This window comes from Misgurnus anguillicaudatus, chromosome 24, assembly GCF_027580225.2.
Source record: "Misgurnus anguillicaudatus chromosome 24, ASM2758022v2, whole genome shotgun sequence".
Lineage (NCBI taxonomy): Eukaryota > Metazoa > Chordata > Actinopteri > Cypriniformes > Cobitidae > Misgurnus > Misgurnus anguillicaudatus.
This window is the reverse complement of record NC_073360.2, coordinates 24,567,559-24,587,999: the sequence shown is the minus strand read 5'-3', so window position 1 is coordinate 24,587,999 and position 20,441 is coordinate 24,567,559. Positions and strand designations below refer to the sequence as shown.

At 37.4% G+C, this 20,441-nt stretch overlaps 1 protein-coding gene across 1 annotated transcript in view; it reads right to left on the bottom strand.

Annotated features, from left to right (window-relative positions):
* rap1gap2a (RAP1 GTPase activating protein 2a) overlaps nt 1-19,743 on the bottom strand; it is a 45,737-nt gene extending 25,994 nt beyond the window's left edge. Inside the window, exons 1-2 of the mRNA XM_073863325.1 lie at nt 19,460-19,743; nt 3,635-3,719 (exon numbers count right to left, since the gene is read on the bottom strand). Of these exons, the coding sequence (XP_073719426.1) occupies nt 3,635-3,719; nt 19,460-19,725 (351 nt within the window). The 5' untranslated portion in view covers nt 19,726-19,743. The remainder of the gene's footprint in view (nt 1-3,634; nt 3,720-19,459) is intronic.
* Between the last annotated feature and the right edge of the window lie 698 nt (nt 19,744-20,441).

Sequence of the window (20,441 nt, the reverse complement as noted above, 5' to 3'; positions counted from 1 at the left end):
GTGTGTGTGTGTGTGTGTGTCAAGCCCAGGATACATTGCATGATTTTTGCCATCCTTATCACATGGAGGGTTTAAATAATTGGGTACGACAAACATGTAGACTGTACGATGATGACACCTATTGAATCGTAGGCTGTGATGGCTGCGACTCATGTTAGCGTGACGTCATCAGCATGTACTAATTGTAAACAAATACCAGTCTGCAGGTCATAGCATCAACATACTGTGCGGTGGTCATGCTGAATGTCTGAAACTCTCAGAGAACTATTGTAGGCTATCTTTCGTCGTAAGACCAGGAAAACGTCTTTGAGATAGGGAGGATATGGCTACCCAGTCTCACGAGGTTTCGTGATATAGTCACGTATTCTTTTTATTCTTTTTTCGTGATATTGTCACAAATGTTCGCGTTTTTTTGTGATCGTTTAACAAATTCCTGTTTTTGTGGGATTATCACGTATTGGTTACTCAACTGCTTTTTCCTATTTTTAAACCATTGTCGCTTCGGTTTAGGATTAGATTTGGTGCTTGCATTAGAATGTCACTTTATAAATTGGTTTATCCTATTTTTTCTGATTTCTTTTTTATATGTCGCCTAGCGTTAGGGTTAGAGTTGGATTTGGTTAGGGATGTCATTTTATGTAAATCTAACCCTAAACCGAAGCGACAATGGTAAGAAAATAGGACAAAACAGTTGAGTAACCAATAAGTGATAATCACACGAAAACAGGAATTCGTTATACGTGAAAATTCGTGACAATATCACGAAAAAAGAATAAAAAAATACGTGACTATATAACGAAATTTCGTGAGACTGGGATGGATATGGATATAGATTACCGTTTTGGAATCCATTCAGCCGATCTCCAGGTCTGGCGCTAGCACTTTTAGTAACGCTTAGCACAATCTATTGAATCTGATTAGATCATTTGCATCCCGCTAAAAAATAACCAAAGAGTTTCAATATTTTCCTATTTAAAACTTGACTCTTCTGTAGTTCCATCGTGTACTAAGACAGACAGAAAATTAAAAGTTGCGTTTTTTTAGGCAGATATGTCTAGGAACTATATTCTCTTTCTGGCGCAATAATCAAGGACTTTGCTGCCGTAACATGGCTGCAGCAGGCGCAATAATATTACGCAGCAGCCGAAAATAGTCCTCTGACATTGAAAGTTACTAAGACTATGTTTACACATGGGCGGCTATTTTCCTAAACAAATATTTCAACCTCTCCGGTTTTAAAAATGACTTTGTGCACACATGTCAGTTTTCAGAAAAGTGTTCATTGACACATACCCGTGTATATATAGTGTAAGGAGAAGCTCAAGACCTCCTAAGCCAATCAGAATCCCGTAAACAGCAACGAATCACTTCCTGTTCCTCTTTTGAACAAGGTCGCACTTTTGAGGTAGGTGCGAGCTCCGGCGTATACTGTGACATAGGGTGCCTAAACATCTATATGTCTCCGTTTACGTGCAACCGTGCAACCAAAGATTTTCAAAATCTCCACTCTGGCCGGAGTTTTTAAAGAATCAGTTTCGGAGGCGAGTTCTCTGTTCGCGTGTAAACAAAGGCCGCAAGCGGAGGGAAATGTCTCAGTTTTTCAAAATAACCATGTACGTGTAAACAGGACCTAAGGGGACTTAGTCGCCCCCTGGTCCAAATGGTCTAATCAGATTCAATGGATTGTGCTAAGCTATGCTAAAAGTGGAACTGCCAGATCTGCAAATCAGCTGAATGGATTTCAAAACGGTAAAAATCAAATGTTAAACTCTAGGGGAGCTGGAAAATGAGCATATTTTCAAAAAAAGTGGAGTGTACCTTTAAAGGCATTGCTTTGTATTCATGTGTAGCTCAGTGGTAGAGCATTGCGTTAGCAGCACAAAAGGTCATGGGTTCAAACTTAGGGAACACACAAAGTTATAAAAAATACCTTATATAAATTGTAATGCACTAAAAGTCACTATGGATAAAACCATCTGCCAAATGCATAAATGTAAATGATTGCTAGGGTCTTTTGGGTAGTTGCGTACTGGAGTCAAAAGATTTCACACCCCAATATGCTAAAAATTAAGAAATAAGAAAATTGCAATGCTAAAAATATTTTTTTACATTAAGGGTCAAAGTTTCCCCACAGTGTATGTTTTACATGCACACATTTGGCAGATGTTTTAGTTTCATCCGAAGTTACTTACAAGTTATACATTTTTATCAACACATGTTTCCTGTTTTCAAGCCCATGACCTTGAATGCAATGCTGTACCACTGAGCAACACAGGAACATGTTTGTCCTTCACAAGGGCATCATTTTTAAAAATATCAATTTCAAATCAACCACATTTATTTACAATTTTTAGTAATATTAGTTTAATTTTATTACTTTAATGCAGGGATATCCAATCTTTGTGTGAGCAAGGGCTACCACAATGGATAAAACAATCTGGAGGGCTACTTTTTTGATATAGTCTGCTCAAATGTTTTGGTTTTACATGTTGACTTTATTTTAATTTACTTGTTGATATGTTTTAGTATTGCTTAAAATGTTAACATACGTAAACCAAGCCAAGCTAATATAAAAAAATATGTAATAATAAAAAATAAAAACAATTATGGATACTGTGTTGGACTTAAAGAGACTATTTCCAGTCCACTTATGTATTGCTGTTCTTGTGTTGCTATAATTGCTTCTATTGTTTACCTCATTTGTAAGTCGCTTTGGACAAAAGCGCCTGCTAAATGACTAAATGTGTAATACATAAATATTACAATTGAGACTATTCATAGAATGTGCTTTGGCCTGCTGGCACCATGTTGGAGACCCCTGCTTTAACGTTTGTAAAATTTGTTTAATTCATTACAATAAATTACATAGTAAACAAATTAAATACTTTCTTTAAAAAAAATGATCATTTTTGATAATATGTATAACTAGCGGTAAAACAGAACATGAAAAACTATACCATATGGTACATACAGTATAAAAAAGAGGAACTGGAGCATTTTGAAAAATCAGTCTGTGTAAGAAACAACCTTCACCCATGAAGCAATGACTAAAATAATTGCAAGTATATGTTTTATCATCCTAATATCAAGATTAACAGCTTCACCTCTCTATAAACACTAACCCTCTCTCTCCATGATGTTCCACAAGTGCCTCTCATTTCAAGGTGATCCCGGCTGTGCTCCTAGCGCACCATGCAATTCATCTGTGAACTCAGTGCAGTGCTTTTAAACAAGACAGAAAATCTTTTCCGCCTCTTGAAGGTTCTTGTAAATATAAAGGAGACACGGTGCGAACTCAATGGGACCTTAATGCACTGAGAAAATAGATTTCGCAGTCTGAGCGAATAACAACTATATTCAGTAGTAACTTCAGTGCCTTTATAAAGCATGCAGTGTTAACATACAATTTATTTTTTTATTACTTTAATGTACGCATACATATCTACATCAGTCAGACGGATTACGTAAGAGCATGTTGACATTTCTCGAAGAAGGGTCTGAGATACAATGTTCCATTGGACCCCCTGGTGACATCACAGGCAGTGCAAACATGTGTCAGAGACGAATGAACCAGATTGTTCCTAAAAGCAGATAACGCAGTGTTTGCGAGTGAATGCATGGCCACAAAACTCACCTTCATGGTGGGTGGTGCAGTGCGGGGAGGTGAGGGTGGACATTCTCCCAAAGGCACATTGGAGATGGTCAGCAACTCTTGTTTCCTGTAAAACAAACAGAGGCGCTGTTAGCTGGATAGATGATTAGCACACTATGTACACTAGCAGAATACAAAGATGTGGTGTAGTTTTGAACTAAAACATAAGAGCGGACCTGTAAAAAACATTCAAATTAATTTGTTAATTCAAGTCAAAAATATGATCCACCTGATTAAATTGAGTAGATCTGATTGAAGCCTCAGGTTTTCCAAAGCATGTTACCATTTACAGTGCAGCCCTGCCCTTAAACCTAACCTACACCACACAAACCTCTCCTCATGTTTACATTTTTCATTAAGACTATGATTTATTGTTTATTAAGCTTTTTTGCTCGTGAGGACATTTCACCGACCTTCAAGCACACACAATGTCGTACTCTTGGCAGAGTCAAGGTTCTACCTCCGGAGAATAAGGTGAAAGACTAAAAGATTAAAAAAAAACAATAACAATCCACCATGTTTACTCCAGGACCCCGGTGTCTGCACAGAGACATAACACGAATAAATTCTGCACACCAGACCTGCAGACAAACCTCTGTAGGTCAAAAGAGAGAAAGAGGCATAAGGAGGGGGGGGAATGAGCCACGCAGAAAGACTTAAGGCTCTGAGCAGGAACATGATCACATTTTAAAAGCAAAAGACAAATGAGATCTGGGTCTGCTTGAAATAAGAGGTTAAAATTAGGCAAGAAAGCAAAGTGTGATCGACTGGAACTGATCCTCACTTACAGTATAGTCTCACATGTCAGTCCATTAAAATCTTTGCTTACGACACAGAAAGTTATTAAACTCCAAAAACAGATGAAGAGCCAAACAACCCCTCAGTTATGCAAATAGGAGACTATGAAGCAAAATAAAGTTGGGTTGCTGAGTTGAGAGAACACAGTCTCACGGCAAGTCGTGTTATAGTAACAAAAATTTTGATGAATTTATTCGTGTTTGCTGACACGAATTTCTGCTGTTTTTCGTGTCTCTGGAGAAGAATGACTTTTTCGTCCTTCCCAGCACGAATTTCTATCAATGGCTGTTCGTGTATGTGGCACGACTTTCTTTATAGGGTGGCCAGTTCCGCCGGACACGTCCTGAACATGTTTTCGGGTTCGTTCTCCGGAAGTCGCGTTAGTCAACCGCATACAACATCGAGGTTTAATATTTCGGGTTTCATTTCAGAAAAGCAACCGTTACATTTCAAGGTAAGAATGAAACTACAATGATTGTATGTCTTAAAATAAATAAATCTTAGTTTTCTAATGTATTTTAACTGAAATGTGAGAACCTCGATGACGTATATGCGGTCGAGCAACGCGACTTCTGGAGAACGACCCGAAAACATGTTCGGGACGTGTCCGGCGGAACTGGCAAGAATGGCCACCCTATTTCTTTATCGTGTCATTTTATATTTTTTGCTCATCGTTTTTTTCCCCATTTTTAAAACATTGTTGCTTGGGGTTAGGGTTAGATTCGGGGTTTGCATTAGGATGTTATTTTATGCATTGGTTTCTACATGTTTTTCTTCCGCTTTTAAAACTATTCTGGCCTGGAGTTAGCGTTAGAGTTGGGGTTTGGGTTAGTCGCAGAAAGTGATTCTAACCCAAACCCCGAGCGACAATGGTCAAAAAATAGAAAACAACGATGAGAAAACAAAATATAAAATGACACGATAAAGAAAGTCGTGCCACAGACACAAACAGCCATTTATAGAAATTCGCGCTGGGAAGGACGAAAAAGACATTCGCCTCCAGAGACACGAAAAACAGCGGAAATTCGTGTCAGCAAACACGAATAAATTAATCAAAAATTTCGTTACTATAACACGACTTGCCATGAGACTGGGTTGGTTGATAACTCATGATGTGATATTTAAGACTGAAATGATATTATAAAATGACATTTAAGATCCTTCACTACTTCAAGATCACAAATAAAATATATTTTGTTGCTTGAATTGAAGCTCAATCTTAATTCATGCTGTGATGATCACACTATTTATTTGCTTTGACAAGCATGATGTCATTCATGTACAAAAATCAATGTAAATTCTCAAATATTACAACAATCTATCTATCTGCAATAAATAATTTGCTTTAAAAATGTAAAAAGAAGCAGGTTCATTTGTGTAGCTCATTTATAAAGCATTGCATTTGCAGCGCTAAAGACCATGTGTTCAAACCCAAAAACCACACATGTTGATACAAATGTGTACAAGTGTGTTCTCAGCCAGAAATCCAAACAGTTATGCAGGAGTGCCTGTCAGTCTTTCCATTCTCAAAGGGAAAAACTCACTAAACTGTCTCCTCCGTGACCGCAGCTGTTTGAGGTATTATGGTCCAGGACACCAAGACTCTAGACGAAAACCACCACCGATGTCCCAAATTCACCTCTATACTGCAAAGTTTGTGTTATTAGAGCAAAGGTTTTGTTGTGAAATGTTTACGGACTGCAGGAAAAACAGTGGCAAATCCAATTAAGTGCAACTAAGCATATAATTATACATAGCAGGGATAGAAATATAAACAGGTTTTAAAGATATCCCATATTTTGGCTGTTGGTATTTAAAGGTTGTGCTCATTCAGATGTTACTGTATTTTCAAATTCTAAATATTTGTTAACTTACTGTAAAAGTAAGTAAAGTCCGTATGAATTCATGACAAGTCCTTATCCTCGAAAACCATGAACAATATACAAAGTATATTTATGAAGCCCACATTGTGTTTTGTGTAGTTAATAACTAGCGGTGTATATTCAAAGTAATGGCACTATTACTTTCCAGGAGAGGACAGGACACAACACATGGCATTACAATGAAAGAGGCAGAGATGGATGTATAAAGGATTGAGGTGGCACTTATACTGAAATATGTATAATGCATGTTTAAGTATTAAAGGTTAAAGGGACAGTAAGTAGGGTTTTATGCGTTTTATTAATCAAAATCAATGTCTTTATTCATAAATATGTCCTCGTTGGTGTCAAATGACCTCTGCCAGTGATCTGACTTTTCTTTGTAAGCTTAGAATTTCTTCTCTTTACTTACATTGAATGGGTAAGTCCAAGGAAGCTTCCATGTCGTTCCGCCATAATGAAAAACTATAATAGCAGAGAGGGACAAAAAGCACTAGCCCACCAACGCGCGATCAATAACACATTCACATGAGGATGTTATGTGAACTTGGCTTGATGTGAACTTTGAATTGGAACAGTACTTGGACCTTGACTGGTGACACAAGAACACAAGTACAGACAAGAAACGTCCAGAGGCTCGCGAGTTTGGCGTCATCTGATCGGCTCTTTTGATCAGCCTTTATAGAGATGACAATCAAACTTCTTTAAACGTTCCTGGGCCGATAAAGATTGCCGCAAGGTTAATCGGAGCACTCTTAATCAGAGTCTCACAGTTATGATTGATGCTTTATATAAAAAGTACAAAAACTTTCTCCTGAAACTCCATATAATAATGTTGATTATAATATATCTGTTACACTGAACCTCAAACACTATTACAGTAGGAATCACAGTAAATCACGGCTTCATTAAAACATTATCAGTTCATGAGGGAAGCTGGATTGTGAAATATCTGTTGTTGTCCTGCACACGTTGTCTCTGCTCATTTCCAGTTCAGTTTTAACACAAGGCTGTATATCTGCCACTTTAATTAGGCCTGATTCAATACTAATCACATTTGCTTAGTGATTATCATTATCTAATGTTCCGGCAACATACTGTGATTATACTCTAGAGAGGACAGGAGTAAAATATGCACTGAGTATCTGTGATATACAGTACAAACAAGGTACGAAGCAGTTTCTTAAAATATGGCCACTTTGTGCCCTGTGAGATTTCAATAGTACAGTTTGATCAAGAATGTCACTGTAAATGCTGCAAAACTGGAAAACATTGTTGCAGAGGGTTCTAATTAATTTCATAGTTTTAAAGGACAAGTTCGGTGTTTTACACTTAAAGCCCTGTTTTCAGATTGTTTATGATGAAATAGAACGGTATTGACTGAAATTTGGACATATGATGCTGGCCCAAGAATTTTCGGTTTCTGTGGTATCAACCCCCCACCCTCACAATGGCTGCATAGGTGCACTGGAACAATATTTTTATGTTGTATTTTATAATATTAAAATGATTAAAAGTTCAGGTTTTGGACATGGGTAAACAATACAAACCACACATAAAAGGCACTGATGCAGGGTAATTAAAAGATTAAGATGCGCAGGGTTGCCAGGTCTGCGTAACAAAACCAGTCAATGTCAATCAAAAATAGCCCTTAATTACTTTAGGTCAAACCATAGACTGTAAAAAACATAGACGTAGTGTCCGTGACGTCACCCGTAGGTTTGTAAAGAGCTTTTATGAAGCCGATAGTTGGCGAAGCCTGCCGTCTGCGTCTTGGCCGCACGTCATCGCATCACCGCGCATCACTCGCGGATAACCAAAAATGGGTAAATGGTGGATGAAGCTGAGGTGGCTGGTTACTGAAACTATGCCCGCCTAGCATAATGGTATAGTGACAGCAGTGGCAGTTCACCGTCACTCAAGTGGCCACGCCATTAATTATGCAAAACTTTAAAGCTTAATATCATTTAAATGGATGAGTTACAAACAAATTCACCTCCTCACAGTTGTCATGCAGGGTAAAATTAGCTATATAGACCAAAAACACTTTTTGTCCCAGGCTGTAAACATAATTTTCTGCTGTAAAGTTGGGGGTCTATGGGAATTGACTCCCTTTTGGAGCCAGTCTCTAGCGGCCAGTTGATCAATTGCAGAGTAAATCCCTTACGTACTGGTTTTATCAGAGTGATCGGAAAGTTGCCCTTCAGGTCAAACAGCAAAATATATACAGTATAACAGTCCTTCCTGAAAAACATGGAGTTTTGTTTTATTGTTGCGGGCAAAAATCCTTGATCTTGCATCACGTTTTCTTAAAAAATGCGATGGAATATGTGGATATTTATTAATTTTTTTGCGAAGAAATTGGGGGAACTTGCCAAAATTGCGTAAACTTACAAAAACTTTATGAACTTGCAAACATTGTTGGCAGCTTTTCAGTGATGTTCACGTCGCGTAATTAGGTCATTTCCTAACATTCCCATGACAACAGGGTACATGGCTGTGCATGTGTGAAGCAAATGCAACATTTTTCAACTTTCTGCTAAGATATATATGATTTTTTTCTACAAAAATGCGGGGATTATGAAATCATGCAAGCCCTGCATTTTTTGCGAGCAGAAATCTGCAATTTATGTGGCGAAAGTGCGTCATGTTTAAAAAATTCGGCCCCTGCATAAATATGTGGACTTTAGCTGATTATGCTTTGATCATGCAATTGCATAATTGCGTTTTTTCTGGATGGACTGATATAAGAAGGACAGCAGATGAACAAAATTCTTCTACCTTCAATCCGTTGACCAAAAACAACCCTTGGCAACCGTTTTAGAAAGTAGCTTAATTCAGTAATGCAAACTTGGCAACACACTGCATAAAAGATTTGTTGGTTCAACTTAAAGGATTAGTCCAAATAAGGGTCTTATCTAGCAAAACAATTGTCATTTTTTTACTTTTAAACCACAACTTTTCGTCTAGGTCCGGTCCAGCGCGACCTAACGTAAATGCGTAGTGACGTAGGGAGGTCACGTGTTACATATATACAACGCACATGTGCGGACCATTTTAAACAATAAACTGCCACAAGGACATTAATTAGTATCAGTTGACATACAACAACGTAGGAACGGTCCTCTTTCAAGACACTTGTAAACACTGGGGCGGAGTTTCGCGTTTGTCCTCTGTGACCTCTTGACGTCATGACGTATTGCGTGGGGTCAGTTGGCGCATCACGACCGGATCTAGACGTGAAGTTGTGGTTTAAAAGTGAATATTTGTTATTTTTATTGTCAAAAATGACAATCGTTTCGCTAGATAAGACCCTTATATGCCTCGTTTGGGATTTTTTATAGTCCTTTGAAACTCCGTTGAAAAAAACTGTTAAGTGTTGAGTTAAGTATTAAATGTTGGGCTCTATTAAAGTCCATTAAAATGAGAAAAATCCTGCAATGTTTTCCTCAAAAAACATAATTTCTTCTCGACTGAACAAAGAAAGACATCAACATTTTGGATGACATGGTGGTGAGTAAATTATCTGGATTTTTCTTTTAAGAAAATGGACTAATCCTTTAAAAAAGTGTTTGCGCTGCCTTTAAAATTTTGTTTATTATTTTAAAAATCTTAGTTTACTCAACAACTTTTTAGCAGCACAAACAAATCTTTATTTACAGTGCACTGAACACGCATTTAAAAAGTTACATTCATATTACAAACAGGAAAATTGAGAAAATATGCTAATAAAAACGTAGTAATGAACTTGCGGGACATAAATGACAGGAGATTAAATGAGATGAGGAGACACTGCTAACAATTAAATCCTAATTAAAAATGTTTATTTTTGGTCTTGATTAATATGTTATGAAAGTCTGTAATAAACTTGTTCATTTCCCCAGTTGCAAATGGCAATCACAGCAATAATGAATTTAATATTCAGCTGATTAGAAAAAAACAATGTCAACCATGAGTAATTTAACCGTTACCCTTCAAGAACAGCACATATTTGTTCTGCTCGCAGGAACTATATTAATAAAATTCTGTTAGATTTATTCTTATACAGCTACATTACGTATGTCTGAGTCTGTGGCGTCTACAGTTTATAACACAGCCAAAGAGTGTCAAAGCTGTATTTTTTAAATACACAGACATCTTCACACGCTGTGGTTATCTTTTCATCATTTTTCTCCATGACAAGGATAATAGGAAGTAAAACATCCCTTTTAAGGACATAATGTGCCAACAGAGAACAAAATGTTGAGAGGTAGCGGCAAGCAATTGAACCCTGTTTTTCCGTCAGATAACAGTGTGGTCAGAGTGATGCTTCATGTTGCACACTGATATGTGGAGGCTATTTTAAGAAATTCAGAAATGTGGACACTGTCCAATGACTCTAGCGTGACACAGACATACAGTATACAGTATTCACCCATTTGGTTGTATACATGCACATTAATATGAAAATGAAAATGTTTTGTACAATAATGAAGGTAATTTTGCTGAACTCCATACGCAATAGGAATCAGGAAATAAATGCTGCTAAAACCGAACATTTTAACACCTAAAAAGGAACAATCGATAATGAGAGCTGTTAAAACCCTTTGAGCTTTTAGTCCCCGCTGTGCTTACAAGAATTAGTATGGCGAGCGAAACCATTCAATAAGACTGATTAAAGTATTCTCTACATTTGTCATACAAACGTTTTCTTCTTTGATTTTCTTTTTATGTAGCTTTTAAACAAAAAATATTAAACTCAGGACTATACTGGGAACTATATTCCCAGAAGGTGAAGCACGGCAACACTTGCGTGAACTCTCTGCTCCTCACTACGGGGCTTCTCATGTGCTGCGAGCAAACCTCTCCACCCAAGTTGCAGTGCTGCGCCTTCTGAGAATATAGTTCTCAGTATGTATACGGTTAAAAGATGGCTGTGTCTCATATAACCTTGTTATTTGTACACACTTTAAAGGCGCATATTACGAACGTGCTCTAAATAGCAGAGACAGTATTGCGACTTTAGAGCAGGTTTTAGTTTTGTTTTTGCCTCTAGCAACACACCAACAATGCGCCTGAACACACCTCGACATCACACTGTTAGACTTTTTATTGTAAATATGCGGTAACACGTTACCAGTATAATACCTGTGCTGTAACCTAGTTTTAAAAAATATATTGCCTTAATGCAGAATCAAACCCAGGTCACCTATGTCATAGGTCCGTAACACTATCACAGTGCCACAGAGTCACTTGATAAAAGTTACCCGCTACACTCCCCAAGGAGCCTCTTCGGTCACTCTCCCGAAACTCCGAGGAGCGAAATCTTGGCGTCGCTAATGTTTTAAAGTCTTGAGATCAAATCTGACGGTCAAGCATTTATCCATAATCTCTTTCTTGTTTCTATCTACAATTCTCAATAAATTATTTACACTGCTGAAAAACAATTCACATTTTGAAATTTGCTTCACTGCTAAAAGCATAACAAATAAAGTGTATTTTATTTCATAGATATATTTTATTTTTATATGCTTTTATAACACTGTTTTATTCAACTACAGTAGCACTACTGCTGTTGTTTTACAGCAGTCTACCCCAAATTCAAAACATACAGTAAATCACTGTAAATTAAATGTTAATACCCATAATGCAATGCATATTACAGTAATGAACTGGAAAAGAAAATGATGGTATTTTACAGGGCATTTTGCGGTAAGTAACTGTAGAAATTACAGCCCATGGGCGCAAAATTAGGCGCAAATGCATGTGCTATTTAAACAACGTGGCGCTAAACGTGAAAATGATCATTGCGCTGGGTTGAAACTTGCAAAAGACACTTGCGTCGCGCATTGCGCTGCATTGGCCCAGGTGAATGATAGAGCCCAAAGTCCCAAAAAGTCGGCATGTTCCTTTAATATCTGACTTTACAAGGACTTTATTTTCAGCCCAAATTCTGCCTTGTTTAGCCCAGAAGACTGCGCTATTTTTTGATGGCTATTTGACATCTCTTAAATGCAAAATTGTGTGCTATAAACAAGCTCAAAAGTTGCAAAACGTTCTGTGAGACATTTTTAAACGAATGCCTTCATTAAATAATGAAGCATCAAATAATGGTGCAAAAGACGCTAATTTATAAATCTCTAGAAACTCCAAGAGGAACCCGGTTGGTTACTAACTCTCACCTGTACTGCATTTAATTCTACCGAGCTAATGCTTATCCGTCAGTAGACAATCAATAACTCAATTAATCAAACCATTCAGTCACTATTACACATTAGCAAGACTAGCCTTGCTACTATGGCAACTGCTTCGCAGCTGACATCCTATAGCAGCAATGCTAGCTAATAACTCCCAGCAGGACAAGACTGGCAATGAAGCAGTTAGTACAGAATGAATTTTATACATCCGTCAATGTCTATGCAAGTCTGCAAAAAAGTTCATCACCATTTAAGCTGAATTACATTTTAAAGATGTATTAAGGACATGTCTTATACGCATTCATTGTAAGGGTTTCCCTCCACTTTTAAACATGATACACAAAGACTTCTTTCCCCTAATAGGTTTGTAGACCTTTTCAGACCCACACACATAGCAGACCACCGGAGGGGCTTTGACACAGGCATCATCACAGGGCTTTTGATATCACTCCCGCTATTAAAGCAACCTGTGGTTCTCTGGGGTTTTTAAATGCATTAATCCTTTGTCCATATCACTAAATCAAGTCTTTGGAGACAAAGAGCTTGCCACAGGGTTCTGTTAGAGGGAGGAAAGGGGGCGAAGGAAAAGGAGAGTGACTTCTAAAAATATCCTCCTCAATTCAACTGCTCTGTAAATAGTCTTTATACAACCTGCCAGGCTGAGCACTTGTTAAGAGAGACAGTCACCTCATCCATTCCACTTACAGATACAGTTCAATGAACCAATACAGACACACAAGAATAGACCGTCTCGCAGTTATATTTCAATAATGAGAGACGACTATAAATTATACACAGCTTTTACTATACTTTTGCACACTGTGTTTCATTGAAAACATCCATCTTATTAACCAACCACTCACAATCGGGTTCAATCAGGTGCCACCACCGATATGAAAATGAAGGCCACTAACTTTACATAAGTTTACTTTGTAGATAGATAAGTGGATCGATGTCGTGTTTTTGCTATTTAACAGTGCAGATTCAGGTGCTTGGATGGCGGTGGTCAAGTGATGCTGTAAAATCCTAAAAAAGTGTAAAAGATCCCATCTTTTAAAACCAGCTCACCTGTGGCCTGCAAGATGGGGAAGTGCGAAATGCAAATCCCTTCACGTCCCTAAAACAACACAGACATCACATGCAAATCACTGACGGCGGTCACCTCAATTCATTCTCAGTGAATTCCTCCCAACGGTTTTACGGAACAAGTAGGATCATGACAAAGTATTCCCACAACATTATAATCCATCACTTCCCCAACAAGCTGTACTGTGGTGATTTTATGACCTGTTGTGCGTATATTACGTTGTGCGCTTGTCCACTCTGTTTTACAGCCTTTTCTGGATGAATGAGCTGCGTGTGTTTTCCAGGTACCTGCTGATGACTTGCTTTTACAGTTACTGTACAGCAAAGTGTAGACTAGTTTTCATTTGAAACAGCTGCATATCAAACACGTTTTCTCAACAATGGAGCAAATAAAGTACTAACCCAGTACCTACTAAACTATTTATTTCTGTCTGTCTCTCTAGACGGACAGATAGCACATGAAGAAATGATGTGCAGAAGAAAAGTGAGAAGTAGGAAATAAAGTGTGATGGAAACAGAATGAGTCAGGAGGTGCAGACAGTGCATTTGAACTGCAGGAGACAGGATCATGGGAGCAATGAGTGATGGAGGTGGTGAAAATTAGACATCATTGAGTCTGAAACAGGAAGCCAGTACAACATTTGCATTTGGTCCTGAATGAACTAAGGTTGTCACTCTCATCACAAAATATTTGCCAAGGCAAATGGTTGCAATAAGCCCTTAAACGGACAGACTAGAGTGATAAAATCATCTGGAAATCTTTTAATAATTAGAATAGAAAATAATGTCCAGTCTTTTGTCGAAGTCTGTTCCCTCTATCTGTTTCTTAGCGTTTTCATTACGTTACGTTTATAATTTATTTAGAAGGATTAAAGATTTGAATGAGTTCATGATATCAATTATATCACCATTTATTAAATATTTCATAATTTTTCCGTTTTTTATTACTTCTTTTGACCTTTTATCTTAGCCTATGTCTTCTTCCTGTTTGTTCTAAAATTATGATGTTTACAAAGGCTACGCCACACACACACAAGATCTAAAGTGTTATTAATATATATATATATATTAATAAATATTCTGTAAATAAACGTAATACTTTTATAATAGTTTGAGAGCAAATACGTAGGCTATAAATAACAAAGAAATAATAAAAAACAGGAAAGTTATTAAATATTATTATATATTATAATATATTATAAAAAATACATGACAATATTTTTTTATTTACTTTTATATTAGGGCTGGGCATAGATTAATCTAGATTAATCTCATACAAAATAAAAGTTTTTTTTTTTGCATAATATATGAGTTTGTGATGTGTGTAAATAACACACACACACACACACACACACACACACACACACACACACACACACACACACACACACACACACACACACACACACACACACACACACACACACACACACACACACACACACACACACACATACACACACACACACACACACACACACACACACACACACACACACACACACACACACACACACACACACACATATATATGAAGAGTTTGATTCCAAAACGCGATAAACGCCATTTTTTAAAAAATGAGTTACTGCCAAAATCAGTATTATATCAGGTCAGTAGTTAAAAGTAAATTCTTAATTTTACGCAAAAATCCAATACCTGCCGTGATATTCTGTCATCTTTTCTCCCTTTTTTCCCAAAATGCGACAAACGCCACTCCTCCTTTTTTACAGAACGCAATAACTCCATTCCTGATATTACAGCCCACCAGTCATGCAATGTAAACAAACAATGGCGGCGCGCTGAGTACACGGAGTCCTAGTTTTCCTCATCTACTTTGTACTTCGTAATCAACAAACAAAACAAAATAATACTTTAATTGCATTGCTAAACCTGTGATGGTTTTCTGTGACGGGAAAGAAACGTAAGCCATCAACATCTAATAATTTCCGCGAGAGGCACTCGGTTGCTTGTTCTCCAGACAGCATCAAGCTTCTCATGTTAAAACATTGACCCCAGGGGATCTTATGAAAAACTTTACATTATTTTACTCAAAGTCATCGAAAATCGAGCGGGACCAAAACATTTTACAGCTGATCGCTGTGAAAATGTAAAGAGACGACGTCAAGTATAACCGCAGCAATGTGTTCTTAATATAACAAAGTAAGTGTTTTGGTTAATGCCATTAATGTTTATTTTTTAATCATTGTATACCACTAGTCAACAAAATAAATATAAAATGGTAAAGATGAATGCACATTTATACATTGATTTAATAGATTTATAGCATTTTGAAATAAAAAAACTGTCATGGATTTATTGCATTTTGTGGAAAAAAGAATTCGTTTTTATAATAAATCTTTGAAAATCAAGTTATGGGTTAGAATTTTTTATGTTTTTATAACCTAAAGATGCTATGTGAAAGTTTGTAACAGAAAATAGTGGTTTCATCTTGTCACTTTTTTTGGTATAGAAAACACGTTTTTACCGAAATTTGTCAAAATGAATTTATTGCGTTTTGGAACCAAACTCTTCATATATATATATATATGTTTTATATAACATTTATATAAATGTTTTATTTATATATTGTTTTTTATTTATATAGAATATATAAAAATATAAATAAATATATATACACATGTAAATGTTTCTTAAATACATACATGAATGTGTGTGTGTGTGTGTGTGTCTATATACATAATAGTTACACACAGCACAAACTCATATGTTATGCAAAAAAATTACTTTTATTTTGTATGAGATTAATCTAGATTAATCTATGCCCAGCTTTATTTTATATGTACTCTAGCGATTCATACTGTAAAAATAATTGATTTACCAATAGAGAACAATACATACATAGGCTACATGCACACATATCAGTAGCCGAGCCATTTAAACTTTTAATTTATCTAAAAAATAAACGTAACGTTGTGAAAACGCTATAAGAAACATTAAACTTAAGAGAAATATAATGGGAAACGACTTCGACAGAAAACCGGATCCATAAAAATCACAGTTTAACGCTAACACTTTAACACTTCACACCGCTATTGCAGAGCTGTCACTTTCTGCCACCAGTTGACAAAAAAACGTCATCTCTGTTTGCAAACACGCAAAAGGTCTATATCGGAAATAAAAACAGATCTGCTGCTTTGCTTGAACTTCAAGCTTTAACCAACCTGGCCTTCAATTGATCTCCCAGCCTGACCAGCTGACAGGTACCCAAACCAAACAGCAACTCACAAAAGCAGGCTAGAGACTTTAAAAGCCTTGCCAAGGTTTTTAGTTTTCCTTCATAAACAAAGCCTAACGACAGTTCAGAAAAACAAATTACACTGATTAAACTCTGTGCTGTTTTGCTCTCAGAAGCCCTCTTGAATCCAAACCTTTTATAATCTTTTAAAATGCAATCAACTCTTCATTAAAAACATGAGAGAGAGCAATAAACCTCTATTTGAATTGGTGTTACAACAATAAACACACCTGTGGAATGCTTTTCACTTATTCAAAGCAAAAGGTTGAGTTTGATTCGTGGCGAATGCATGTACTGCTCAAAATGCATAATGTGACTGTCTGTGAAGTCCAGGCTAAAGTCTCATAATTTAATTCAATCATTGATTTGACTTTCATTTCAATCTTTGACATAGCCTAAGTCAATATAAAACATATCAAGGTTACATTTTCACAGAATGTACTGTACATTAAGTTAAAATGATTGTATGTACAAAATTCGCTTTGCATACATGCAAATATATAGTGTTTCTGCAAACAGACAGCTAATCGGAATGACGTACGACGGATCAAACTGACTCCGACTGGGCTGTGACACAAGTGATGCCAGTAACTGTGCCCATAATCGATAAGCCCTATGCAAATGGAGCTCCCAGCAGCGCCTGGATCAACAAACCACTTTGTGTGGCTCGCGTCTATGTGTTAAATGTGTATGTATGTGCTCGTACAGTCAAATCAGTTTTGAATGAATGATTAGACAGTGTTTACACTAGGGCGGTTGTTCCTGATAATAATGCCGGCGGTGAAACAGGGCTCCGCTGACCAGACAGCCACCAGAGAAACTCAGAAGCGAAGGCTAGTTAATGAATAGATTAGTGGTTTGGTCCTCTGAGATTTACTGCTTTGGACCTGGTTGAACCTGATTTATGGAGGACGATGAACAGTGTTCAGCTTTACCTCCCTCTCTTTCCTTAACTCATTTTTTGTTATACTTTGTTTTGAAAAGGTGTGTTTGATGGAGAACGAATTGAGAAATTAAAGGGAACAGATTTTTGCGTTTGTAATCTCACGTGTCTCCTAGAGTTTAAAGGTCTCGTTCTTTCTATGTTTTTGAAGCTTTGATTGTGTTTACAGTGCGCAATATAACATGTGTTCATGTTTCACGTGTAAAAAAAACACGGTATTCTTCACACAATTTACTTATCTGTATACCGCTGTTTTCACTGTCCTCAAAACGGTCTGATGTCTTCCTTGTTCTATGAAGTCCCTCCTTCAGAAATACGCAACGAGTTTTGATTGTGTCATTTGTTTAGTGTGTTTCGATAGCAGCGAAGCTTGCTGTTAGCCTAGCTTGCCGTTAGCTTAGTTAGCGACTGACATATTCCTGTGGGCGGAGTTTAGTCAAAAAACTGTATTAGTGATTTCATTAAAGCAGGAAGTAAAGGGCTGTAGTCCAAACCGGCGTTCACTGTCGGCTTTGAAAGACGAATTCTGTTAAAGAAAATATATCGCCTGGCAGTGAACTTTGAGCTTTATCATTTTACAGGTATTGTTTATGCTATTATAGCAACATTACACACTAACTAGGGTTTAAAAAATGGGATCGGGAAGAACGTGACCTTTAAGATGAGATCTCAACAATGTTTTAAATAGTGCTTAGATTTGACAAAGTCTGAAAATTCTTGTTAAATTCTTCCAAGGCTAGTTTACCTGACATGCGCTATCCACATTTACATTAAAAATGAGATAATGATATTATTAAAGCAACACTAAAGAGTTTTTGCTCTTTGCTCCCCCTACAGGTTGGAAGCGGAATTGTCCATTACCACTGTCGTAAATAATTTAGCATAATGCAGCATAGCTGGCTCTGATTGGATTGTAGGTCTGCCGTAAAGCAAGTTTTTGTAGTTTTTACTCGAACTACAGGGCCGCGACCCGACGGTTGGAAACTTCTTTAGTGCGGTTTTGGAAGATAGAGGGCTGCAAAGCGAATGTGAAAGTGCCGTTCACCCTGTTTCGAGTGGATGAACGACTTTTTTGGAAACGTTATTTTAAGGTAAAAAAACTCTTTAGTGTTGCTTTAACCGAATGCTCTAGGCACAGATTTTACATGCATCAAATACAATCCCTTAAAATTCATTTAGAAGTACCACTTTGTTGGCAGAATCCATTAAAAGGTTATTTACAAGAAAACACGTCAGACGCACTTCATATACTATTACTGTATGTCAACATAAGTCTCATTCGTGTCTATTCTTATTTTAAAGGCATAGTAAGTAAAAGATCACAAAGTTGATGCTAATGACAAACAACTGTGAACTTATTGGGTGTAGTATTAAAAAAGAAGACGTAATACTTTTTTAACAGGTTGTGAAGTTACAAATGAGAACACATTGACCTAATTACAACACACACTCATGCACAAATTACAATGAAAAAATAAAGTGAACATACAATGACCTATATAGCTATCAACCTTACACACACGCGTACACTGTGTGGCCAGACACCAAGTGTCTATCTTGCAGGTCAACAAGAGTACACAAGCCAATACCAATACAAGACCCCAGCCAGGTCTGAATGAAAGAAACAGGTCAAACTAAAAACGTGGGAGAAGAGAAAAGTTCACCCACCGCTCTCTTTCTCTCTCTTTCTCCCTCTGCCGTCTGGACTTGTGCAGTAGTCCAATGAGAATGACAGCAGCCCGAATTCCAGCTTTTTTGGAGTTCACTTTGGCTTCAGAATCTGACATGCTGCCCGGCCCAAAGTCAGGGCTCCGAGTCCCCGTGAAACAGAGTTTGGACCAGGACTGTCCTGCGCTGTTCTGGCACGACCAAGCTCTCTGCCACTGGATGTGGGACTGTGAATATACATCTCCGTCTGTCTCCCTTCTTCTCATGCTCTCTCTCTCTCTTTCTCTCTCTCTCTTTCCTTGCTTTACTCCCTCCTTCACCAGCCTGCCCAGTTTCGATCTGATTGGCAGAATATAGCATTGACCACACCCCCAACTTCTCCCCCTCCCTCACAGTGCCTCTCTCTCTCTCTTTCGACTAATTTTCCATCTGTTCTGTTCCTGGACTGCTCGTCTCTCATGCCAGACCTTTACACCGGATAGCACAACATGCACTCGCTCATTCAAAAAAAAAAAAAAAATCTGTGCCCTCCTCCCACCACTATATCTTCAGAATCAATTCATTTTCACATCTTTCTCAATTTGACCCCGTATGTGCTTTGCTGTGATTCAGAAGAAGAATCAGTCAGTGTCCTTGAACCTAACATTAACATTTTCTAGCATTTTTAGCATCACAGAATGGTTTTCTGATGATTCAGGTGCTTAACAAAGGTGGCAAACAAACAACAATAGCTCGCGCATCCTCGCCTAAAATAGTAACAATAGGTGCTCGACCAAAAATATATATCTCAGCAAAACAAAGTTCAGCACACCGCACACACATTTATAAACAGAACTTTATAAAGTTAATTTGGAAAAGCCTATTCATACATTTCTATTTGGAGCTGCGGTGTGCCGACCTTGCCTTGTTTTGCATAATAGTAGTGATCTCCCCATTGTCACTATGTGCAGGGACCAAAATCTGAAATTGTCCAACAGCCAGT